We start from the raw sequence: 27543 nt of genomic DNA on the forward strand, positions 1-27543 counted from the left end.
TGTTTTTGTGTCTGACAATAGCAATTAGTAAGGAATTTCATCACATTTTGTAAACTTGGTTTCCAGATACCTTAATTTGAATCTTTTGGTGCCCCAAAGCTCATTTAAAGGATACAAATTAGAAAAGAGAAAAATTTGGCTGTTGCACACGATAGCTGAGCAAAATAAATACAACACACACAAGAGTTTACCACAGATAGATTTATTTTGCAGTCAAATTTACACAACCTGGGACATGAATGTTGGACACAAGAACACATACATAAAACACTGTCACAAGTAGAACATAATATGGGCTTTATAGATATTCTTTTGACATTTAAGTTACTTATATCCTCATGAATGCTTGGCATTACATACACATGCATACAGACTACACTCTCTTCAACTTTCAAACATACACACACACATACACACACACTCTGAAGACAGTTACATAAACATACAAAAACACGGTCACAAACATTACAGGTCTTCGTCAAGGGGTCCACCTGTGTGCCAAAAATATCCATATACAGTGTACTGTATACATGATCAAGAAAAGACATCATTTGTACACCATGGCAAATTGATAGCAGGCGACATTTAAGAGCAGCTGAGCAACATCAGTACATTCAAAAAATTCATTGGCAATCAATAGAACTCACACACATACACTCAACACTTGATAAAACTGGCTCAACACGCACAACCGTCAAAGAAAAGGCATCTAAATACAGAGATACGCCACACTGAGAATAGTTACATTTAAAGGAATAGTTTTAGGACATTTTAGGAAATCAGCTAAACAAAGTATTTGCTTTCTTGAGAGATGAGAAGATTGATACCGCAAAGACTGAAAAATGAGGGGAAAAAGTAGCTAGTAGATGTAATATTAACTAATATCTAATATCTAGCTGTTTTATCTCCTAGCTGGGGGAAAGCAACTGTTTACCCACAGCTAGTGGATATTAGCAGCTCACTAATTGACAAATTAATTAACCTACAAAAAGCCAGACGGAGCCAGGCTAGCTGTTTCCCCCTGCTTCCAGTCTTTGTGCTAAGCTAAACTAAATGGCTACTGGCTGTAGCTTCATATTTAGCATATCCCACAGTCGAATGTACTGTCAGTCTTCTCATGCAACTCTCAGCAGGAAAGCGAATAAGCATATTTCCCAAAATGTCAGACTATTGCTTTAAGAAAACATGTCGGGCTTTGACACACATATATAAAGATTAGTGTGTTACTGTAATGCTAAATTCACTGTAAGAAGAGTGTGTGTGAGAAGAAAGGTGTGGTCAGTTTTAGCTCAAATTAAGCTCAAAGTTACACTGCCTGATTTTGCTTTAGCACTCGAAAGGGCAAATGTCCTCCCATCTCAGTAAATGTTTTGAAATTCAAACAGTTCACAGTTGGTTTTGAAACTAAAGTAAGCAGTGAGGACATTTTGGGATTGAGAGGGGGAAATATAACAAAATAACCAACTTCAAACTGTTTCAAAATTGCACATCAGGCCTCATTTAGAAACATCTCATTTGTAGGCTTGTTTGCTGATTTGTGTAAAGAAAAAATACAAAAAGTAGATGTGAACAATGTTAAGCATGTGGCGTAAGAGTCCCTAAATGCCCCACCCCAACCCCTGTTTCATCCAAAATCCAAAGTAGAAGGCTCAAAAAGCAAAACCGATGCCAGTCAAATGTCCCCTCCCTATTAAACTATCAAACTACAATTCTTACACTTGGTCGCCACCTTGTGGTAGATAAATATACAACACAGACATTGTCAAGTAAGGAGTTTTCCACTCTTCTTTTCAGACAGTAACAGCTTTGAGACATGGTCGTTTCCATCTGAGCCGATTCAGACTCAGAGTGACGGCTGGTGATAGAACACGTAAGCAGCAGCAGTGTGATTTTTATCACACCCTAGTACACACTTTGTGTTTTATCTGTCGCAGTTGTTCCACCTTCTAAACTCTAACCCCTAATTCAAAATAAATACTCCTCTAGCCTATCTCTGATTATAGTGAGACATGTTTCACAGTCACACACTGTTTTGTCCCAAAACAGCAAAGCGGATGCATTAAAACAGATGCATCTCTTCAGTAGTGTGTGTTTTATCTAGCTTTTTTAGAGGTTAAAGCTGTGTTTTATCACTCGCAATATCCTCTGCAGCTTTGGACAGCAATTTCCTCTGAATGTTTTTGTTTTTGTGTCACACAGCTCCCACTGTGCCCAGTTATGGCACTACATTTATGGCACTTTGACCAAGAAAGTCAACATCAGTCAATGTAATGAAATTATACATCTGACATATAACTAAATGACACATAAGAAAGCATGTATACTGTACATTGAGTCATTTCACATGTCAGTGGTTTATGGAAAATAAATATACATCCTTATCTGTTCAACAATATCATCCATTTTAAAGATTCTACATTCGTTTAATGCACTCAGATAACAATACAAAAAATAAATATCTTGAGTAAATATTGTGGATAAATCCTCCTGTACAAATCATTTCACATTTTGTCTCTTTAAATGATTTCCCCACCAGGACAGTTATTGTTTGTTAGCTTGTTTCTGCACAAACAAAAAGACAGAAAAAGAAAATGGGCAACACTCCGCGATTGTCAAGAGCTGTCACATTAAAGCATTTTGTGTCGACTGTAATAACATGTACTGTTTCTATTTTGAAACCGTCTATGTGTTCGAAGTTGGCGCTGAACTGAAATGGACTTATCTTGAATAGATGATAGCTGTAACCAGGAGGCTAAATAAAGCAGCGATTCTGTAGAGCTGTAACTCAAGTCTTGTCAAAAAATTGTCATGATTCAAAAGAAAAAAACACAGCAGGACTCATTTCACTTAATGTCTAAGAAATTTAAAAAGAGAAAAAGAAGAATTTCACCAACAAATGGATAAAATATTTATCTATGAAGAAGCATAACTTTGAAAAAGTGATCCACAATAAAACACACCAGTCTGTACATTCTTTGCAAGAAATTACTCTTTCTACACCTTTAAGATATCTGTTCATTGCACTGTAAATAAAAATGATAGCTATTTGTGACTGACTAGGCACTTTGGAATATGAGTATAGGAGATGATTAATTAAAGAATAAATAAATGAAGAGCAATTTAATATGGCATTATGGTTTGAGGCTCAGAGAAAAGAGAACATCTTTATCCTTAGTATAGTATGTTGAGGGGTTTGATTTTCAATGCCTAAAATAAAATGCTGTACATATAAACTTATGGCACTATGAGGAGCTTTGGATAAAAGCATCCACTGAATGGCACATGTACTGTTTATGTTCAAAGTCTGCAAAGAACATGTCTATAAAAGGGAAAAACCAACTGGAGGAAACTACTGTAGTGCATCTGGAGGCTCAACACTGACACTATCTGTGAGGATACATCAGTTCAGAGTGTGGATTTTTAGTTTGTTTATTTCATTTTTTATTCAATTTTGTATTCCCTTGTGTAGGCTACTGTGCTGTCCTCTACAGCAGTGGTTCCCAACCTTTTTGGTCTTTTCATTCTTTAAAACATTCCAAAGTCAAAGGTGAGCACTTCGACCAAAGAGTGATTTTACATTCTCAGATGGTTTAATATGAATGTTTCTAGAAGCTTAAAGACGTGTAACTATCGGGTCATTTACAAGACAAAAAGCTTAAATGAATGTCCTGAAAATAAACAGAAATTAATGAAGCAGAAATATATTGTTCCTCTTTCCAAACTTGTTGTACTATCATCATGGTACATCTCACGGCCCCTCAGATTCATCTCGTCACCTTCAGGTTGGGAACCACTGCTCATTCATTTTGGCACTATGTTCTTATATATAGATATCGTGTGTGTGTTTATATTTAATACAAACAAATAGTTCAGAATATAGTGGGCAGGATCTTCTGGGTCCTCAGGATATGTGATGAAGTCTACAGATTTGGGCTCCAGTTCCTTTTGTTTGAAAAGGTCATTACAATACTGCATTAAGCAAAAGAAAGAAATTCTGATCTAGACACCAAAAGTAACTATTTACAAAGTCCATGAGTTTTTTTAGATTTTATATATATATATCTTTTGACATACTCTGTACTTACGGCTGATTGTAGAAAAATGTTTAAATTTAAGATGAAACATTTAAACAATGAGCATTTGTACAAGCAAGGCGAACGTTTGGTTGATATTTAACTTTGGACTGTTATGAGATCAGATCCAGTCAGGCAACCTGCATGGCACTTTGAAGCACATTTACTTTACACACCAACAGCCAGTTATGACCCCCTACATTTGTTTTGTTTTTACAACTATTCTATTTTTTGGCACCAACTAAACAAATAAAACAATAACAGGGGCTACATTTTGAATAAAACAATTGGTAGGAAGGGAATTTCTATCGTCTCGCTCATGTTGTAATTAATGGAGTGTAATTTGAGTTATCCGTAAAAATATTAAGTGCATCATTAATCATAAACAATTGCAATCCACAGAGTCAACTAAAATGCTCAGATAAATTCAATTATATTGTATATTCAAATTAAATTAGAAAGTATGAAAGCCAGCTTTGCACCTCCAATTAATCTCTTTCAGAAATATCTCATTATCTAAAGGCCAAACTACAAAATATAAGAGGTGTGAGGGGCCACTTTGGTCTGTTCTGGTTGGTCTGGATGTACGTAAGAGGAATGGCACCTTGAAGTTGACTCCTGCCAATCAGACGCTCAGGTGGGGAGGCTGATGTTGGCGTTCTCCGCCAGTGGGCTCGACATGCGTATCTGGGAGCTGCTCTTGCTAAGGATCGACAGCTGAGTCCCGCCGTTCACTCCACTGCTCGCCAATGAAGGGTGCCTTTGCTGCTTCAAGTCCACAGCAAAGTACCGGTTCACCGTCCAGCTGCGCCATTTCCTCTTGATCTCCGACTGCACCTTCAGGGAGAAACTTCACAAGGTCATTTTTAATGTACTTTAAGCTGTACCATCTCCATGAAAAGGTACAGTACACTTAAACTGTGTGGGCAACACTTAACTTAACAGTTAGCTAATGATTGACAATATAATATAGCAACAAATGGCAGCAACAGAGGTCAGCAATTAGGTTGTTTGTTTGTTTTTGCAGAATGCAGACCTACACATGAAAGGTCTGTATTTTGTTTACATATATTTTGTCTGTTTATTTCTTTTAATTAGTTTTTTACATTAGTAGGTGAGGCAATTTGTGTGCCGCACATTATTTTAATATTCATTTGGCAAAAACAACTAATTTATGTAAATATATACAAAAATGTGTACGAACGCACACGCACACGCACACAACACACACACACACACACACACACACACACACACACACACACACACACACACACACACACACACACACACACACACACACACACACAGCAGTTTTAATTATGGCTTAATGAAAGTACTGTTGTTTTTGTTGTTGTTTCTGGCCACATATTTGTGTTTGTCATGCTACTATTTCTGAGGTCAACAGTGAACCATGAACATGTCTTTATGAGTTTTGAACACATTTATAGACCATTTTAACTGAATACTTTGTTCATGTGTACAAACAGTTAATGCAAGGATTTGTTTGTTATTTTGTTTTTGTTAAATTATACCTCATTAAATATGATTACAGCTATGTTATAGTGTGTTATTAATTCATTAACACTAATTAATTTTGTATTTAGGAGAAGTTGTAATTGTTGACACATTAATAAACAATTTAAATATCCTTATATTTACTCACATCCAAATTAAGGTATGTTATAAAACATTTAATATGTTCATATATACAATTTACGACTCATATTTAGAGATGTCTAGCATAAAAAAAGCTGAAAAATAGCATTAAGAGCATTCCTGGTGTTAATGTGCGTCAGAAGTGAAGTGAATGTGTTTATGAACAGGGACAAAAAAACATACCTCTCCATTGAGGAAACAGTAGAGCACAGCTACAACAAAGCCCTTAGAAGGAGAATGAAGACAACAAATAAGATAAAAACTGTTTGAGCTTTCATTTTTAAAAACAACTGCATCCCTATCAGCAAAGGTTTAAGACAGGTTAAGGTCATGGATACACTAAAATGTTCAACCATTAAAAGCTACAAAACAGTGAGTGCTGACGGCTCTGAAAAGCAGAAAGTAGCTGCTTGAAATATTGCAGCTTCATTATTCAGGAATTGTGTCATCAGTGTCGTGTATCTTGATTATATATATTCTTTCATGTAACATGAGAGAATATAGAGCTGTTGTTTAAGAAATCCCACACTAATCCCACATTATGTTATTTATACAAATTGACAAAAATATAGTGTCTTGAGTAGAACAACATGACATTCCTTCATCCATTTGTTGCGGCTAAGTTTTATGGCTTATGCTGGAAAATGTGTGTATCTTTTCATAAACCAGCTATAGAAGATTTAGTGCATTCAAAAATTTAAAGCATAACATTCAGGGCTGCAATTTAAGATAATTTGTGTTGATTAATCTGCAGATTAATAAACTGATTAATCACGTTGTCTATATAAAGTAAGAAAATAGTTTAAAATTCCTATCACATTTTCTTGCCCATCTATAATGAGGAGTAGTGAATCAGTGAATTGAGTTCAGACACAATGTGTGTGTTTATTACTGTGCTTACTAGAGCCAATCGGTGACTGTGTCCCCAATTTGACAGCCAGTCTATGATTTTGTAAAGTAGCTTTGTTTAAACTCTTGTTTATGGGATTTTCCTCTGACTTGTATTCACTGTCACTGAATTTGTTGTCCAATACTGTTTTCATAGTTTCACATTTGCCAAGAAACCAGCTGCTGTCCTTCAATTATTTTGTGTGTGTGTGTTTAGCTCGCTGCACAGCAGTAGATAGTGTGGGCAGAATACTAGCTTTGAGTATCACTAACACTCTCTCAAAGAGCCTCCTTGTACCTTGTATACTCAGATGATTTATTATCCCATTATGTTCTCTCATTCATCATCTGGTATTTCTCTTTAATTGAATCCGGACGTTCAGGGAGCTGTAAGAGCTGTAAAAAGCGTACCTGGAAGGATCCCAGTCCCAGTTCAAAGACCAGTCTCTCCCTCTTGCTGACATCTTCAGGTGAGAAGGCGAACACAGTGTAGTGAATACCAAACAGGGGGATGAGCAGGAGGGTGGAACGTGCCAGACGCCTACACACACACACACACACACACACACACACACACACACACACCACACACACACACACACACACACACACACACACACACAATTTAATAAGATTGCAGTGTAAGTCAATCACACTTCAATGTCATGTTTTACTGGTGATGGTCAGTTGCATGTGATGTAACATCAGGGCTACTGATGCAATGTTATGACAGATTTTCTGCCTTGGTCATTTATACACACAATTTTTGTGTAAATAAAAAAAAAGTTTGATTGAATGATTACAAAGAAGTGAAATCACTCTTAATCTTTAAGTTCAGTCAAGGCATCAGTGTTGTTTTAAAATGCAGGCTCAGTCACAATTCTATGATTATTTCTAGTGTTCACATTTAAAGATAAATGTCAACAAATCCCATAAAAAGACCAAAACCAACAATGAACTGATCCTACTAACAAGTATTACCTCTGTAGCCAAAGGCTGATCTTATTCCTCTGTGCAATAGAGCTCCATTGTTGTGCAAAAACTATTAAAAACATGTAAATGAACCGCACCATTGCACTGGGTGGCACTGTAGTTTATTTTGAGTCAATCCCACATACACCATCCTGCTGCCCTGAATACTCGCAGCTACTAGAGCATCAAATGTGTATTTATCTGGATTTCCTGCTTGAGTAACGTTTGCTAAAAACTACAGTGACCAGCATTCTAGGAAATTACTAGAAAATGTACTACGCATTTATTACCCAGTTTTATAGATTTACATATTCAGTAAGAACAAATTGACAAGGGGATGTGCACCACAGACAAAGTGGGGAAGTCAGAAAGTATTTAGAGATTGGTGTGATTGTTGTATGTTTGCACTTTTATAGGATTTGTTGACAATAAGAAAAATAATGAATAAAATCAGCCGTATTATTATCCTTTAGGACTGAGGTTAGATTTAGTGTTCTAATCTATTTATAGGTGAAAATTATCACAAGATTGAGACTGAGATAAGAAACACAAAACTGTTGACATGTGCAATAGATCATATAGTAAAATAGACTATTTCTGTTCAGCATGTATCATGCAGCAAAACACAATGTCTGACATACACATAAGAAATGGAAATACACAGAAACACACGTCATATGGCATCTTAAAATAATAGAAGGCACAAATGTGTAACACAGTGGTTTTTACTGTGCAGTCCAGTGACTCCCAGGGGTCCTTAAGGAGCAGAACAAAACCAGTATTCTCTGAACTCAGTTCAGTTTAGTTAAATTGTGATATGTTACATTAATGTTATATGAAACACTATTGTGATCAAAACGTAGATGTAACATTTTAGGCTACTGTTTCTCAACTTGCACCAGCAAAACAACTAAACCAAATCTAAAAACTTTGATTTATTTTATTTTTTAGCAGATTAACAAAGTTTTGTGTGTATGTGTTTGTGTGGTCTTGTACGTCTATCTTTGTGAGGACAATTTGGCCGTCCTCACTTTGGGTTGGACATTCAAAGCACCTTTTGAGGGTTAAGGGGAATTCTTTTTTAAATTGGTCCAGTATTGAGCAATAGTGCTGCAGCCAGCAGCCGTGAAACAGCCTGCAATGTGTAATCCTTTGAGATAATTGCGCATCAATATACGTCCACTAAAACTGCTTTTGTTTTTGGCACTGACAGGCTCAGATTGTTATTATAAATGTCTGACAACATAATGGAAAGGATCCCTACAGAGATAGACTTTTTGTTAAAGAGTAAGATCCTTTTTGTTTGATCAGCTGTTCAAAGCCACCAGACTCCTTTAAAAAAACAGTAATTTTATGTTGCATGGAAACCATGGGAGTTGCTGGTCTATTGCTGCCTTCATTGGTTAGTTTGTTTATGTTATTGTGTAACTTTGGTGAGTTCAAAATAACATGTTAAAACACCACACACTAACACAAACTAACAAACCGACCTAAGACTTGGTTTTAAGATTCAAGTTAGAATTAGGGTAAGGTTCAGTTTAGGGTAATTGTCAGGGTTAGGCATGTAGCTGTGATCATTAAAGGTAAAGGTTTAGGTGCTAGAGGAGGCATTATGTCAATGACAGTCCTCACAAGTACAGAGGTACCTATGTGAGTATACGTGTGTGTGTGTGTGTGTGTGTGTGTGTGTGTGTGTGTGTGAGGGAGTATGCATTTGGGAGTCCAGACCAGTAAAAAAACTCTAAGAACCCCTGGTGTAAAACACACACAGACACACATACTTACACACATGCCGTAGACACAAGACAGACACACCTAAACACGTGTGTTGGTGGACAAATTCTCTCACACAAACACACACACACACACACACACACACACACACACACACACACACACACACACACACACACACACACACACACACACACACACACACACACACTTACAGTGTGATGGTGGATAACTCTGACATCCTGCACGAATGCTGAACAGCCTGTGTGGGCTCACTGAAGCATTTCTGAGCACAGCTGCTACACAGCACAAAGACAACACAACAATACAACAAAGACAGTGTCTTTAGGGACAGAGACACACAGTCTCACACAACACACCCACACCCACACCCACCCCACACACACACACACACACACACACACACACACACACACCTTCACACTTGGTCACGCACGCACAGGTCTAAGCAACAGATGAGAATGACATTATCTGCAGGGTCTCAAAAGGCACAATCCTGTGGGAGCAGAACAGGAGTGATGTCTGGCTACAGTACAACTCCATAATGAGGCTCAAGCCTCCTGCCAACAGGTACTACAAATTAATATATTCTGAAAAGTGTCTAGGATGACACATCAGAGCTTTAATGATAAAAACTTGAAAATAAGACTGTTCAGAAGAATTCATTTATTCATTCATTTATAAATGCATGGCTCCAGAATAAAAACATGTTTAGATAGTGTAAGGGACAATGCCCAGTGATCCACAGAGAAAAAAACAGTGGTGGTAATAAAGGCCAGAGTTTTCATCTTGTGTCCAGGGTGTTGTGTGTACGATTAAAGTATAAAGCTTATCCCATGAAAACACCAAAACCAACAATGTATTAGTCCATCTCTCAATACCTTCCAATTTCCCTACCCTGTCTCGGTCCCAAGCCCATTATTTCTTATTGTAAATCTTTAAAACAGGTCACAAATATATAATTTAATTTATTAAAAGGCTCAGTAATTTCCTAAAAACAAGCTGAGTGCTGTAGTTTTAGCGAATAACTCAAAGTGCTCGAGTGGGTTTTTACAGCAGCAGGACGGTTTGTGTGGGATTGACTCAAAATAAACTGCAGTGCCCATGTTCATCATAATGAAGGGACATGTTTTTTAACGTTTTTAGACAACAATTCCATGGCCCTGAGGAATAAGTGATATCAGGTTTTGGCTACACAGGCAATACTACGAGTGGGATCAGTTAATTTGTGGTTTCAGTATTCTCATGGGATTTATTTACATTAAGAAAGATATAGATATTGCCTCATTTAAGCAACAGTGAATAACAAGGTTGGCTGCAGGGTTGTTTATATGCACAGTGTACCACAGATCAAAACATGTTAATTTACTTCATAGATTTTTATGTACATTATTTGTCATGCACACACATGTAGTTTAAAGTTTTTTCTGAAGATATAACATTGGCGTTAGTCAATTTGCTGATTGTGACTTACAGGTAAATGCTTGATTCGTTGCCTCCGATATCAGGGGACTGCAGCTTCTGGACCAGGATGATTATTATTCCAATAAAGAGGACAAAATTGATCTGAGAAAAACAAAATCCAAATAACAGAAATTATAAATTACCTTCCACTCAATTAAGCAATGACTGAGCACGTGTAAAAAATTAATACGCAAGAAAAACTGAAAGAACATGAGGATCTGTCATACCATAATGGAGGCCACAACTGGTCCTTTGATCACCCACCAGAGGGCAGTGTTCTCATTTGTATCCCAGCATCTGAAGTAGGAAGAGAACAATGCATTTCAATAATCATTCGACATGCTCTCCTTCACTTTCTCTCGACACTTGGTAATAAATAGCACCATAAAATACGCCAATCAAGTGGCCATTTGCAGAGTGAGAGAGGTGGAGGCGACGGTCAGAGAGGAGTAGAGAGTTTAAAATGGAAGCAGACCTAACAAAATAATATAAACATGATGATTTACTGTAACCTACTCAGACAGATCAGTCTAATAATTCTAAATGTTTTGTGTTTGCTTACACTCACATACTACATCATGTATTGTGGACAAGAAATGCAACAAGCTAAAGATGGAGGCGCAGACAGGGAAATTAACAGGAGCTTGTTAAGCTTGTGAAACCCTCCAAAAGGGTAACATGTGTGTGCTAAAACATCAGTATTTTAGTTATTTAACCCCATGAAACATATGATAATAATAATATAATAAAAAAAGACTGGATTTATTCAATGCTTTTTTAAAAACACTGTCAGCATAAATACCAATTATCAATGGTGTCAACAATGAAGGGAGTAATTTCCCTTTAGGTCTCATCTAAATCTAAAGTTGGAAGAAGAGTTATACCCAGTGTCATGAAAGTGGAGCCTCAGAACCGCCCAGACAGTGACGCAAATGGTGGGAGTTCCTGTAATAACAGTAATCATTAATACTAAAATACTGGATAAAAATACAGTACAATTATTAAAACGTATCATGTCATAGATGTGGTTAATTACACTATTTCTTTTAAAGGAATTAGTCCAATAATCATGCTTTTAGAAACACCAACATATAGTGTAACAACAGGTTTGTATTTTTGTGGTTGTAAGCTGGTTTATACTGTATTTATCTATATAAATATCAGATAAAAGAGGTAACTATTACATGCTTTTTTCATAATTAGCAGAGAAACAATGTTAAAATGCTACTGTTTTATTGTGTATCTAAAAAAACATTTATCGGCAAGTTTGGCTGAAATCTCATGCGCCTTGGCAAATAAACAAATTTAACAAGACCTCCAGGATAAAGACATACTGTGTAGGTAACACTGTATCTCATCGCCCTATCTCTATTCTCTCGAAACTCTAAACATGAAACAAATATGAGAGTAAAATCTTAATCATTCTGACTTTTGAAAGTTGAAATTATGTATTATATGGTTGAATTCACAGCATGAACAGAAAGAGAAGTTGCATTAATAATTCCGGCGTTAATAGTAATCGTTTAGGAATATATACTCACCCCATCCTACAATGGTGTACCAGTAGAAGTAGCGTCTCTCAGGAAAGAAAGTCTCCACCAGCAGAGTGAAGAGATACAGACCTTCAATGAAGAGCCAGAAATAGTTGGACATGACGCAGTAATGGAAGAAAACCATCACAGCTTTACACGCCACCTGCACGGGGAAACACAGGGAGGTGCATTAGTAGGGCAAAAAACAATTGGAACTCTAGTTTATCAGTGATTTCACATCTGGATTGCTGATGTTGGACAATCCTTCTAAGGGTATTTGAAGAACTTTGTATTTCTTATCATCTCAATTAGAAGCAAGTGCCAATTCCTTAAAAGTGTAAACAGTATCAGCAATTTTAAGTACACTAAAAGCATTTTGTTGTAGATTCAAAATGTAAAATGAATGTTTAATGGTCGGCTGTTTTTTTGAAAAGCTCAAGACAAAAGATGTCAGAGTGACCAAATAAAAACATACCCTTTCCTGTAAATCACAGTGTGAACAGAGATCGTTGTCACTGTGGCGACAGGGTTGCAACACACTGCAATTACCCTAAAAATGCTGCATTTGGCACCGATGTGTGGACTAAAAATGTTTCCACAGCCGGCGGTAGGGACCCACCTACAAGTCAGGTGGAAGGTAATCTAATGACATCATGTTAATTAAAGGGTCCATATTCTGAGTGGGGTCAACCAATTACAGCACTGATCTGATTCCCGCTACTACGACGCCATGATGGTGACCTGTGATTGCCATAGCAACAACGGTAAAGCAGTTTGTTTGACAAAAAGGGCAAAGTACCCATTGATATGTTAATGAGACTCTAGTAGAAGATTTCCACTGGCCTTGCTGAAGCCATTAGCGTACCTAATTAGGTTTATTTATCATGCCTGCTTAACAAGAGTGAGCAATGTGTTGTTACCAGACAAAGGCTAAGAGCTTGTTCTGCATTTGTAATCAGGGAGTATTAGTCATCTAATAGCGTGTTTGCTTTATGTAAAATTTGCATGTGATTGAGGTTCCTTCAAAGGTGCATATTAAATGGGAAAGACTGAAGGAGAAGTGTTTCAAGCCCTCTGTCTTTGTATCTCAGACAGAACAGGCCCGATCATATTTTATACACATGCTTTCCTTTAGAAAACGCGTGGCTGCACTTCGATGAAATCCTTTAATAAAGCTCTCCAATAATCTTGAAAACATTTAGCTACTGCCAATACACTCTACAAAGTTCTTGTACTGATTCAAAACCTGCCAGTGATTATTTTTTGGCAGAGTGGGGATCAATTAGATTAATAAAGGCCTCATTTTGCAATTATCTGCTTCAAATTTGAATTAATGAAATCATTAGCCTTGTGAATTTAAAATAACCCATTTATTTTTCCACTAATTAATAACCAAACAAGCAGTCATGGTTGTTTTCTTTCCTCTTTCCTGTCGTTTATCAGCCACAGATAATGTGTGTATTTTTGTACAGAACATGGCCACATTGTTGTTGTTACTGACTGTGTGTACGAAGCAGTGGTCGCTGTCCTCCTGAGCATACAGCACGCCATCTTTGATGAAGACTGAGATGGCTCTCAGGATGAAAGACACAAACAGGTTCATGTGAATGAAGTTCCTGGTGCAGTGGAGCTTCCTGGAGAGAAGACAGAGAAATCACATCTCATCTTGTTTTCACTCTTGTAAGTTAATTATAAGAAAACTAATTAATGCAGATGTGTCTAACCCAGGGTTTTAGGATTGTTGAAGAGATAAAATGTAAGACTTTTTAAGACCATTATTACGTACGAAGGATATTAACAAAAATCGATATTGGTTCCATGTCAGTTTTGTTTTGTAGTTGTTACAGCATGATTAATAATTCTTTTCTAACTTACAAGAGAGACTGAAAAATGCATTAGCATTTATTAGCAGTGCATAAACATTTAATAAATGGTTTATTAAACACTATAATGTTGTTGTACACACTATAGTGCACTTACAAACACTTAAATCTGTAATTGTTTATTAATGCACAGTATTTGTCAACAATTAACTATGATTAATGATAGTATGATAATATTGTTACTGTGTTTTACTCTATTGTCATTCATTATCAGTACATACACCAGCTTCACTTATTGTCTACCCACAGAATACATTATAGTGTATTATAAACCCTTTATTAAATATTTAAATATTATTATACATGCTAAATAGAAGGACCTATAGAAAAAGAATAATCACAGATTCAAATTGTTTGGGTTATGACTGTATATATCCAGAGGTTTTCAACACACAGCAAACATCTGTATGTGTATATGGATAGAGGAGAATGTCAGTAGGGCTGCAACTAACTTACTGATGGAAAACATCCCAGAGTCCAAAGTGACATTTTCAATTAGCTTATTTTGTCCAAACAACAACCAAAAGATATTTAGTTCACTATCACTCAAGACAAAGAAAGGCAGCAAATACTTTGAAAGGAAGTAGGTGATGTTTGCTTTGCTTGAAAAATGTTGACGATTAATTATCATGATATGACTTTTGATGCCTCAGTACTGTAATTAAATGTACTGATTAAAACATGCTAATTTTAATGGACCTTTTCACTCCTAATGCTTTTCTTTCCATTCTGGCTAAATGTGACTTTTGTCTGACAGCATGCAAATGTTTAAAGGAAATTCAGAGATAGACAGATAGAAAATAATTTTCTTATCTTTGACCAGTTATGCTCCTCCAGGACTTTGGAGGTCAGATTGTAACGCTCACCTGAATCTGCAAAGAATGACCATGGCTGTAGTCAGAGACACCAGCGATGTGCTGTAGCCAACTGTGTACAGAGCCTTGACTGAGGCGTAGTACATGTCCTAATGTTGGAGACAGAGGGTTAGTCATGTGTGTCTTTGGTAAATGTAATAGGAATTTTAGATAAGGTAAAAGAGGTCATACAAGTGGTTTAGTGGTATTGTCATAGAATAAGCAGACGTCCACATAATGAGGGAACGGTTCAGACCAGCCATCCTCCGTACAGTTACGACTGACCTTTCCCATCTCTGAAAGTAAAAAAAAAAACATGCCTGCACTGAGTTGGGATGAACTGAGCTGAATAAAAGGAATTTTTAAAATACAAATGAGATCAAATCAAATGAGAGACACAGCTAATCACCATCGTCAGGGCCCATAAAGTCATGAAAGAGCTCTGGACAGTTGACTACCACAACTTCACCAACATTGGCCGCCTGCCAGCAGGTCAGGTTATCCCACAGCCACGGACACACTGAGGAGCAGAGAACAAGAGAAAGAGAAACACAATGAGGTCAGGGTAAAGCTCCTATCAGCATTACTGCTGTTATAAAAGTGATGAAATGAAACTGACACTAATTGAACTTAATTGAACTGAATTAAATTCAAGTTAACGTAATTGAATTGGAGGTAATAGAGTTTAATTTCCAGTGATATCCAGCATTTTCTTGACACCCAAAACTATTGCTAACATGGAAGCAGCTTGCAAGTCTTATTACATCTCTTGACCTATCTCAGTCAGATCATATTAACACTTTAAATTTCAGCTAGAAAACCTGACAACCATGTGATGAAAATGCAGTGTATTTTCTACTTGAACAGTTCTTCCTTTAACTTAATAACGGATTTTGTTTGGCTACTTTTGGAAGAAGGTTGTGAACACAGCACTGACATAATATGACCTTTTAAGATTTATTGTATGGTGAACTTGCAAACAGCTGCTTATTTATACATCAAGCAGTTACAGAGAAACACTATCATTAATTTGGAGTCCATTGTCCACATCCTGACAGAAATATCTGGCTCTTTAGCTGCTAGATTTTTCCACTATGTTCACCATCTATTCGCTAACTGTGCCTGTCTGTTGTTTGGTGGAGGTTTGGTTTCAAAAGTGTGAGGGGCCTGATGAAGTTATAAGTTATAAATTTAGTTGCAAGAAAAATACTTTCCACTCATATTCTAAAATGTTTGATTTGAAAGAGAACTTATTATATATATATATATATATATATATATATATATATATATTCTGATTATATATTATCTGCCCTGCTCTTTCATTCATTTCTGTCTGTGGGATGTCTCTCGTTTTACTATGACACAAGCTTTGTGGTGTGTTTTGTCACAGTCGTTGTTATTTGGGGCACTTTAACTGTGCACTCTCCCTCATGCCTCTGGGCACATGGAGAGCTGTTTCCTCTCCAGCGCGTAACCGTTGTTTCCATTTCTCACAGCAATAGGTTTTATGTTGTTTTCCAGTTTCATTCCCTCATAGTGAATATCAGGTTTGTGGTGTCTGTGCCATCTGTGCATATATTATTGATGATTACTGTGATTTCTTCACCAGGCTACAGTCACTGCTGTCATCATCACTGGAATCATGTCAGGGCATGGCACCCCTCATAAATGTGCATAAATGTTCCAAAAAGTACTGGAGCACCGAGACGCTATTTTCTTGGCAGCGCAGTAAGAGGAGCATGATTTTTTTGTCTTATTTGTGAAAGTTTAGCAGCCGCAAAAGTAGCATAATTCTTTTGTGAGTTTGCCCCGAAGTTGTTAGTGCCTTTTTCAGCCTTGAGTAAGGTCTGCAGAGATTGCTTTTAAGTTGCACCCAGCAGCCTGTGTTGAAGCCTGAGAAACAAAAGCAAGGGCAAAAAAGTTTCAAAAAGCACTTTCTGTTTTACAATAAGAAGAAAGCTATAAAAGTAAGGGGCACATGTCTTTTTAGAAGCCCCTATCTGCTGCAGCGGAAAACGACTCTATAAGAGCACTGAGACCGAACCAAACAGAAAAGTTGTGGGCCAGACTGCTAAACAATGAGCTGAAACTCACTATATAGCTCCATAAAGCTGAGAGGAACTGCAGATTTAAGTGATACATTTCTATAGGTTCATCACAAGCTTTCACATTGTCATTTGAAACATTGTTATAACAACAATATTAGAGATAGAATTATGCCGCTTTAATTTATGTGTACTGTTCTTCTTCGGTGAAGGTGGCATTAATTCACATCAATAGAAAAAAGACCTAATGAGGCAAACATGTTGCTGCTCTCTCTGATTCAGCAGCTGATCTATCCCATATCCCCAACAACACCACAACCAGATCACACCAACAATGGAAAAAAAAAAACCCACTGTAGACAGAGTATGGCTGATCCTGTTTAACAGACTGGAACTAAAATAAAACTACCGACATTTACTTATGTGAACTTATTGGTTTACCCTGTTTTTGATTTTACATGACCAAACCTCCAAAATGATAATCAAGTTGATTCAAAACCTCTCTGTAACAGAAACTGAACATAACGTTCATGGATGTAGGATTTATTGCAGGGCTGGTGTGTTTGACAATTACTTGAGGGTTTAGCAAATCACTGCAGTGCATCTGACGGTCGATTTCATCCATGTTTTTGTCAATTTAATCTGATACTATCTACCCATCTGGTATCACAAACAAGCAGAAATTAAATCTTACTTAACCCAGTTCCATCTTCTGTTTTTCTTTTGTTTTGATCTCCTTCCATTCATCTGCCTCACTCATTACCTGACTCATGCTCACTATAAAATCACACATCCTGTATTTTCAGTACTGCTCCCAGTACTGCTTCGATTTCTCGGGCCTCTCTTTCTTTCTGCTTCCATGTCCTTTATATTTAGCACCTCCCCTTTCTCTTTCTGCATCTCTCTAGGTTTACCACGTTGTTTATGCTTGGGTGGTTTTATAGTGCTGCAGAGGCAGGTACAATCTGATTGTATGTGCGTTCGCTCGCATGCATTTTGAATGTGTTTTTGTGGATGCATCTGTGTGTGTTCCTGGACGTGTGTGTGTGTGTGTGTGTGTGTGTGTGTGTGTGTGTGTGTGTGTGTGTGTGTGTGTGTGCAGACCTTTCTCTATTCTGTTTGGCTCTCTAATCTGTTTTGGTTCTGTCTGGTGAGCCGGACACGAAGCCAATTACCTTTTAAAGGGCAAATCTGAGCCAAATGAGCCGCACTGAGCTACAGAGGTAACCGGCTTAATAAAGCACTCTGTCTGCATCACTGGCTAGCTCACACAAAATCCCACAGTTTACTGAATCTTCACTAGGCTGCATAGTATCCACACATATACTGCACATGCATAGTATAGAGTACGTGAACACACACTGACATACATTTTTTCTTATTAAATCTGATCTTATTGAACAACTGGGTGAGATTTGTTTTTTGTCTTCTGAGTCATGGGGTGCGACTGTAGTGGCATACTCAGCCAAAAGCATTCATTCATCATTTCTTATTAAACTTTAAACACTGGTATGAAAGGAAAAATATGTCATGAAGCTCTTGGAGAGATCTAAGTGTGATCCATTGCTCTTTTGAGAATGTTATATGGCTAAAAGAGGACAAACATGTCAAACAAATTTATAGGGCTGAAACTATTTTCATTACTCTGTCTTCTGACTCTTTATTTGATTAATTGATTAATTGTTTGGTCTACAAAATGTGGACGATGATGAAATGAAAATAGTGGAACAACTATTCTCAATAATATAAAACAGGGAAAAGCATCAGATTGTCACATTGTAAAAACTAGAGATTTGCTTGAAAAATGACAAATAGCTGCAGATAAACTTTCTGTCAATTAATGTATCAACAAACAAATTAGTTTTCTAAATTTAAAACACTCTACAAGGGTGTATAATTGTACTTCGTTGTGTTTAGGTGTCCAAATTCATTTAAAATGTCACTAAATTCAATAAAATTCATTCTCATTCAGCTTTAGATAAACTGTTGAATGAAGATGATGTAGTTCTGAAATAATAAACACTGTGCAGGCTAATTAATGTTAACTATTCATTTTGCACTGGCTAAATTCAGCTTGACGGTGATTATTGCACCAGACAGCAAATCATTATGTAGCAATTTCACACGGCCTGCAGTCTAAACTGAGGCCAGAGTACCTCAATTAAAAATATAATAACAAATAAATCATGAAATATGCTTTTAGAAATGGATCTTAATAAATCAGAAAAAAGAACAGACCACCACATATCTCCTTTCCTTTTTACTTATTGGTTCCCTGTTCTCATTTTTCTTTTTCCCCTTTTTTACTTTTTCTAAAGCCCCAAGTCAGATTTCTGCAAACCAGGCTTTTTTATTTCCTCTGCAACGATTTGCTGTCAGCAGAAACACAGAATGGTTCCTTTTGAAAGGGACAGACGGAAGCAAGGATCAGTTAAAGGGTCGAGGAAGGTCAACACGTGTGACTACATGGTTTGAAAATGGATAGCTCAATGCAGAGAGAATAAGAGACTGCTTGATTTTGAACTATAGGGGTGAAAAGGGTGAACAAATTCTCATTTATAAATGAAACCTGTGGTCTAACCTTCATCTGAGCATGAGACGTTGTAAATAAAGATTTAAAAATACAAAACTTACAAAGAAAACCGCATGTGCTCTTTAAATCTAGCAGCAACCCGACCTTCAAGATGTACGGATGAAATACGAGCTGAACTTACAGCTCTCCTCCTCATTAAACTTGTTATCTTACACTCTAAATCTTTTATGTTTCATGTTTTTTTCAAGGACCCGGTGGCTGTCAGCGAAGCCGTGAGTCACAGTGCAGTCTGGGAGATGCAGTCTGTTGGACAACTTTTGAGCAGCGGGAGGCCTGCAGCAGTTGCTAATGAAAACCCACAGTCCGTAGCCAAGAAAATAATTGCTTCCAGGACTCACATACCAAGCTTCCTGTGTTTTTGGAAAAAGGACATGTGGGAAAAATGTGAAAGCAGCTCAGTGTGACATTACAGGCAGACATTTGGTTTGTGAACTGTATATATCACCGGATGATTATTTGTGCTGTATAGCGAGCTGCCTTTCAGGGAGATGTATTTGTAATAAAACTGCACTCATCATTCATTCTTACATCCCTCTATGACGTTTTCAAAACTGATTGTATAAACTGAAAAATGCCAGATCGGTGAGTATAAAAACAAGCCTGTTTTTGTTTTTTTTGTATCTGTTCCCGGAAAGTTAGTTTTTTTTAGGAGATACATGACTTTCATCAGCAGTTCTGTATTTTCTGAAGAACCAAAGACGTAAACCATTCAATCACAGCAGAGGCATTAAAACCGGTGGCTTCATGCCAAATTATGCACACAGAAGGATGCGGGAACAGACACACACATGCATACCCATACTCACACACTCACACATCCTCACTTACCTAATTCAAGGTCATCGCTGGGGTTGTGCAGCATGATCCTCTCCATGCATATCTCATGTTCACGCTTGATTATACAGTGCTCGGACTCTGAGGCCACCTGGAGTAAATAAACAAAAACAAAATACAAAATGACCATACTGATACACTGTACCATAGAGAAGAGTGTTGAAGGACTTTTTCTTAACCAGCTTCTTGCTCATGCCAAGGGGGTACAACACATGTAATATCTGCCATGATACTGGTTAAAATATATTTTTATTTGTGTTCTCATTGATTTGAAGTGGGCAGAGCTTTGTTGGAAAAAGGTGATGTCTGGTAGTTACAGTGGCCAATAAAACTTCAAATGGGTTCCACAGCCGGCAACTCACTGTGCTCGGCTTCATTTCCAGCTGAACATAGTGGAAAATTTAGCAAAGAGACAAGTATTTCCCTCAGGAGCTGGTGGAGACCAAAACAGTTAAAGGGGAAGTGTGTAGGATTTAGTGGCATCTAGTGGTGAAGTTACAGGTTGCAACTAACTGAACACTGCTCGCATGTGTATTTGACAACCTGGGAATGAGAACGGGCTGAGAAACTACAGTGACCACGAAACTCCTGAAAAACGACCTATTCAACATGGCAGACTCCTTAAACTCACTCTAAGGTAATGAAAACACAATGACTCTTATTTTCAGATGATAATACACGTTCCATTTCTGCCAATCCTCCAAAATGTTACACACTGGTAATTAAAAGGAGGTGAATGTTTCTCAGGTGGCCAGAAATATGACAAATGCTAATGTGTCTATATGTAAATCAGAAACTGTTTGCTAACACATTTATATCATAACATAACTTTATAGAGCTATAATATGTCAATGCATTGGGTAAAATAAAATGAATGCACTGTATTTCTTGTCTCTGAAAGAATTGTTACTATCTGTTTGCATGTGTCAAATATTGGTCAAATAGCCGTCTTTTTTAATACTAAATTCTTTTTTTTTCTCTTCCTGTAAAATGTTAAAATATTTTTGATGACTCATCCTCTAGATTGTGGGTTGCAGTAGCAATGCAAAGCAATATCATGGGTCGAAGGTGTCTGCGTCATTATATTGGCAGAAAGTTATTTTTTTAACTTTTAATTTTATCTTTCTTGTTCTGCGTGTCCTGATTTAACAAGGCGGTGGATGAGGTAGTTGTAAGTGGAGGCTCTAAAGTGTGGTTCTCCAGAACTTCACATCAACTTTTGAGCAATTAAATCAAATCCCTGAGCAATTTCTTCTGATCCCTTTTAAATTTGTATCCCACCTCCATATTCCGCCTCACTTGGAAATACGTCAAGTACTAAAGCTAAAGATGCTCTAAATGCCATTTCACTGCAACTATAAGCGGCCGAGGAAGAGAACATAGTGGAGTAACTAAAGTCTGGTTCCAAAGTGCAGGCAGGGAAACTTTACCCAGAGGTAGTACTGTAGTTACTGTATGTCTCTATAACTCTCCCCTCACTCTCTTAAGGCCAATCTCTGCTTTGCACCCTTAGCTTTCTTGCACCCCTTCCTTCTCTCTCACTGTGAAATGATAGGTGTAATATGTCCTAGCCCTCTGAGCCATGGCTGACTCATCACTCTACCTCTGTCCTCCGATATGAATTCACGTCAGGCCTCGCTGCCTAGATAAGATAGGGCATCAACCGACTGTGAAGACATCCTAGGATTCACTTCCTTTCTTTATCGTGCTCCACGTGGGCAGAATTTTAAAACACTGCATGAATTATGTGAAACATCATTGGAACAATCTTCCATCTAGTTTTGAGTGCAATTCTACAGGGTTTTCCATTTTTCACCTAAACAAAAAACAAAACAAAAATATATTAAAGAACTTTTTCATGTTGTCAATAGTGTTTGATATCAAAACCGACACTGGCTCTGTATGAAAGGAAGACCTCATCCGTAGCACGCATCCATGTTGCTAAGCAGCAGGTAACCAGCTAGGAGCCAATACATGTTGTGGGCAAGGCTTCCCAGAAATGAGAAATAATTGGATGCAGATGACTAATATCTGTTTGGCATGAGTGCAAACAGGCATGTAAGATGACAGATTTAAATGTGTTATTCATTAATTTATTTATATAAAATCCTGGATAGCAGGGCATGATACTGTGCTGGATTGGTATTTGGTTTTTATTTTACTATAATTCTGCATTTACACCTCCATCTACCACACACAAACACACACACATTCCTAAAGAGGGAGCAGCTGTTGTAAAGAAGTGTGTATGTGCTGTTGTTCTTAGCTGTATGATCGTTTCACATCTCCTGCTGTGCTCTGTCACACACCTCCCACACTGAAGGATCATGAAATTGATTTGGATAGTTAACAGACAAGCAAACACACAAACACACACACAATCCTCTGGAGTGGGTTACACCAGCTCTTAGTAAGTTCAAAACTGGCTGAGGTGTTTTGTGTTAATGTGTTAAAACAGGTTGCGCCACAAGAGCTATTTCTTTGCTAATAAATGTCTGCAGCCAGTAACTGCAACTGCGTATCTAACAGCTATTCCAACAAAGTGAATGTTCAGATCAAATGCATTTTAATAATGATGAACTAAACTGGAAACATATCAATTACATGTCACACAAACATTGTGATATACTGCATTACAAAAAGTTACGCCAACAACATCTGACCATATGACTACCTTACGTTATACTATATAGACTTTTAGTTTGTGAAATATCTGATTGTGTAACCTTTTATACTCATTCTAAACTGCATGATTAGTACTAACTTAGAAACAACATTTCTCTACATATAACACCAAGACATTCATTTACATAGGATTGGCTTCTAGAGACATTTATTAAAGCAGTAGAATAGTTTGACATTTTGAGAAAAGCACTTTTGGGCTTTGTTGCCAAGAGTTCGATGAGAAGATCAATACCACTCTCATGATTGGAGGTTAGCCTAGCTTAGCTTAAGAATCTAAACAGGGAAACGGGTGGCTCTGTCAACAAAACAAAATCTGACAGCTTACTAATTAACACGTAATATCTCATTAGTTTAATTAGTTTACTTTAAAATTAAAGTGTAAAAATCACAGTTTGCTGTTTTATGAGGGTGTTATGAAAGCTATGAAAAGGGGGTTTCACATCATGATTGACAGCTGAGCCCTGCTCGCCATTGAGTCTGCCATGTGTATGGGCGGGACTTCGATACCGTGGCGCTAACCCTGATCACTACTGCACAGTCTCTGTCATAGAGTGATATATTTTGACTTCATTTCTGTACAGTGGGAGGAAGTGGAGATGCGACGTCCATATTTTTTATGTTCTCAACCAAGAAATAATTCCGCACATTTGCGGCCAACTGTCATTTTGTTGTTTTGTTATCTCATTTATTTTGTCAAGCACTTTGTAATCTTGTTTAGGCAAAGTGCTATACAAATAAAGTTATAATTGTTATTATAATTATTACTTTCTAACCAAAATACATAGCGTCTTGATTAGCGAGCTTTAGAGGTGTTGATAGGCCGACTTTGTTACATTTGGACCGTTGAGAGTATATAAGGTTTGGACAGAGCCAGGCTAGCTGTTTGATCCTGTTTCTAGTCATTAAGCTAGGCTAACAGATATGAGAGTGGTATTAATTGTGTCATCCAAGTCTCTGCCAGAAGGCAAAAAAGCATATTTACCAAAATGTCAAATTATTCCGATTTTAATGGTGCAACATTTACTCAAATCCCTAGTTGGAAATTAGCAAGTAAAAACTGAAAATTAGGAAAGACTTGACACACCAATTTATTAATGGTTTACCAAGAGATGGTTCAACCCAGGTTAACTGAGGACTGCTGAGGGTTTAAAAGCTCTAACCTCAAACAGGCACCATGACAACATAGGGCAATGAAAGTGTGCATCTCTTTCGCCTTCGCCAGTCCCTCCTCTCCTCTCCTCTCCTCTCCTCTCCTCTCCTCTCCCTTCGACAGATGTATGTCCAGATAAGCCGCCCATTTTGAAGCTGCAGAACCACGTTTCCCTCCCCAAGGCTATTTTGGAGGACCAGATAACTCAGGAGCTCCCCACAGCACCGCACAGCACAGATAATAAAACTCCAATTTGACATCGCAGACCACTGGCCCACTGTACAGACCCATTTGACACGCAATATTGTAAGTGCATCACAACAGTTGATCTGCCACATCAGCCGCAGAAGGTCAGCTTGAGACTGTGCAAAGATGCTGGACAAACACTTCACATATGCTAGGGGGCAGTGTTAACTGAAAGGTTAGAAAATATGGCATTGTGATTTAATTTTAACCTCCCTAATACTGCTACTATTACTATTTTTACTGGTAATTATAAAATGGTAGCACATAAGCATCAAAATCCTAGATATCGGATGATACCCAGGATGATTTATTTTCACATAAACCAAAAAACAATCTCTGTATCTGTGTAGCTTCACCAAGGAAACTGCTGCTGTGCTGCATCAGTGTGCTGAATATATTTCCTCCCACACATCTTGCACAACTCTTCCATTCTGCTTTTTATTTCAATGAGACCCGCTTATAAAAGTGAGTCACAGCAGATGGATAGGCAGCTCTTCGGTCAGCCGGGCCATCTGTTATTGTTCTAACAGGCAACCAGTCGCCTTAAAACAGCTGATCCAGGACCTGTAACGTATGCTGATGTGCTGATGCTGCATATGGATATTTCCATGCTTCCAGCATCTGTCACAAACACACCCTCAAGAGTGTACTTATGAAAATCAAAATCTGAAAGCTGAGGAGAAAGATGACGAAGACCCATGTACACCCCCAATCCCGTACATGGATACATGCTTCAACATTCCTGTTACGCATTCCTGTATGCTCACACACACCTACACATGTGTACTGTACAGAGATGCATGCACACAAACTACTCACCAAGGGCAGCAGAAAGATGGCAGTCAGCAGGTAGCCTCTCATTGTCTCCTGTGAAGCACTTGTATCCAAAAGTCTCCACAATATGTGTGTTTGTGTGTGTGTGTGTGTGTGTGTGTGTGTGTGTGTGTGTGTGTGTGTGTGTGTGTGTGTCTGTCTGTCTGGCTGTGTGTGTTCACAGGGATGCACTGAAATTGCTCCCCTCAGCGTCACCACACTTGAGCATCAAGGGCTCTGAAATACAACACACAGAGGAAAAAGGCTGTAATAGAACAAACAATAACAACATAACAACAGAGCGTAATCACTGTGTTATTTCGCTCTATTATTTTGTTCCATTAGTAAGAGTCATAAGAAAAGCAATAAGCCGAGCTTCAGTTCTTTACAATTAGTTGATATTATAATGTGTTTTGGAAGCTTGATTATAGAATAATTGTTGCTGCTAACAAGAATCTGCTGCATTATGTCACATGCTTTTCAAACTTTGTTTCTAAGAAATTGCGCGGATGGCTCAAAATACTTTAATACCCATGAGCCTCCGCAACCGTTGCCATGGAGAATCAACCAGTCAGAGACGCGGTAGTGAAATTAAAACAGCTGCATCGGGGCAGTTGAGAACAAAACGCGGCGTCATAGTTGCTGAACTCATCCAGAATTTAAGTCTGAATTCATTTAATTTCAGTTTTATCAACACCATAATCTTTAGCTTCCACCCGCTGTCACACCACTTTAAACTGTTTCTTGCTCAAATGCACCATGGGAGTTGTAGCTAACTTCTAGCTTTTATGTACAGAGGTTTGGATCTTTAGCTTTTTTTCCTGACCCAGCTGTGCATTTTCTTTTTTTGCACTGATATTTCATTAGGAGGGTTGAGGTATGTTGATCCAAACATTGCTCCAGTTGTAAGTCACGTAACATAGTCTATGAGAAAAACACCCAAAATAGCTTCTCCCACTACACAACTAGCTTTCAGTCAGTGCGTCTGTGGAACGAAAAACAACCTGTAACTTTATATTTTGTCAGTAAATCTCTTCAACTTCAAGTGGTCATTTAAAAAACAGAGAAGAGTTCTATCTTTAATCTTCTATTCTACTCTGTCCTCTGCCTTGGGCCTTTTAATTTCTTATATACAGCACTTTCTTCTTATTTGCTATACAAATAAACTTGCCTTGCCTTACAGACATGTTGAGGACAACAATGTGAATAAATAAGTACATTTATTGTGGTACCCTGCTACTTTCAGGCATCACTAATGATCATGGTTAACCTTTAAATAACCATGTCTCAAATAGAGTGCTTTTGAAATGTCAAACTGGTAAAACTGGTGAAAAAGAAGCCACAGTAAATTTAATAAAACTGGGGCTGAAACAATCAATTGTTTAACTGATTAGTCCATTTTTCAATTCAATTAAGTTTTGTATTTTTGTTTGTATTGCACAAAATCAAAATAAGACACTTTTCATTTAAAGCAGGTCTAGACTGTACACAACTATTTTGATCTTCAAATAATTGTTTAAGTAATTGTAAGAAATTGCTGCTTTTCATTGGCTTATGTAACAGTAAAATGAGTATCTGTAGGTTGGGAGCTGTAGTCGGACAAAATAAGCAACATGATGACAGTAAATTGGGAGTTTGTAAATTGTGGTGAGCATTTCTCACAATTTTCTGACATTTTATTGACCAAACAAATCAATTGATTAAGAAAAGCCTGCAGCCTTACAAAAAAAAGAAGTGCAAACAATTTGATTAAAAGCTGGATTTTAATTAAATAAATAAAGTTTTATTTCAGAAAATTGATATATACTGTATGTTACACCACTTCAGTGGGTATGTATCACTTCATATCTCATCCCAACAGAATCTCATACTCATAAAAAAAAAACCTTGATCAATTCACAGAGGCAACATTTTGGTTGGTGAAGATATGTCATCACCTGAATCTTAAATTAAAGCAGAAACTTGAAAGAAAGGCATAGATTCATGAAGGACAAGTTGATTACCGAAGGTAAAAAAAAATCGGAAGGAACGCATAAATTTCTTTTAAGAGAATACAATTTATGTGCAGATAAAAACCTCCTCCCTTCATGTCTT

General features: G+C 37.4%; 1 protein-coding gene across 4 annotated transcripts in view; it reads right to left on the reverse strand.

The window, feature by feature from the left end:
- Nucleotides 1–186: 186 nt before the first annotated feature.
- The window catches only part of LOC127364097 (pituitary adenylate cyclase-activating polypeptide type I receptor), a 30011-nt gene continuing 2654 nt past the window's right edge, over nucleotides 187–27543 (reverse strand). The window contains exons 3-16 of one of the 4 annotated variants that reach the window (XM_051401291.1): nucleotides 25456–25686; nucleotides 20550–20646; nucleotides 15490–15600; nucleotides 15273–15376; nucleotides 15093–15190; nucleotides 13845–13977; nucleotides 12353–12506; nucleotides 11696–11756; nucleotides 11039–11108; nucleotides 10822–10913; nucleotides 9542–9625; nucleotides 7032–7161; nucleotides 5916–5957; nucleotides 187–4923 (exon numbers count right to left, since the gene is read on the reverse strand). In XM_051401291.1, the coding sequence (XP_051257251.1) occupies nucleotides 4777–4923; nucleotides 5916–5957; nucleotides 7032–7161; nucleotides 9542–9625; nucleotides 10822–10913; nucleotides 11039–11108; nucleotides 11696–11756; nucleotides 12353–12506; nucleotides 13845–13977; nucleotides 15093–15190; nucleotides 15273–15376; nucleotides 15490–15600; nucleotides 20550–20646; nucleotides 25456–25497 (1365 nt within the window). In that variant the 5' untranslated portion in view covers nucleotides 25498–25686 and the 3' untranslated portion in view covers nucleotides 187–4776. The remainder of the gene's footprint in view (nucleotides 4924–5915; nucleotides 5958–7031; nucleotides 7162–9541; nucleotides 9626–10821; nucleotides 10914–11038; nucleotides 11109–11695; nucleotides 11757–12352; nucleotides 12507–13844; nucleotides 13978–15092; nucleotides 15191–15272; nucleotides 15377–15489; nucleotides 15601–20549; nucleotides 20647–25455; nucleotides 25687–27543) is intronic. The other 3 variants (XM_051401282.1, XM_051401273.1, XM_051401300.1) reach the window with 3 other exon arrangements.

Source organism: Dicentrarchus labrax, unplaced genomic scaffold (assembly GCF_905237075.1).
Source record: "Dicentrarchus labrax unplaced genomic scaffold, dlabrax2021, whole genome shotgun sequence".
NCBI lineage: Eukaryota > Metazoa > Chordata > Actinopteri > Moronidae > Dicentrarchus > Dicentrarchus labrax.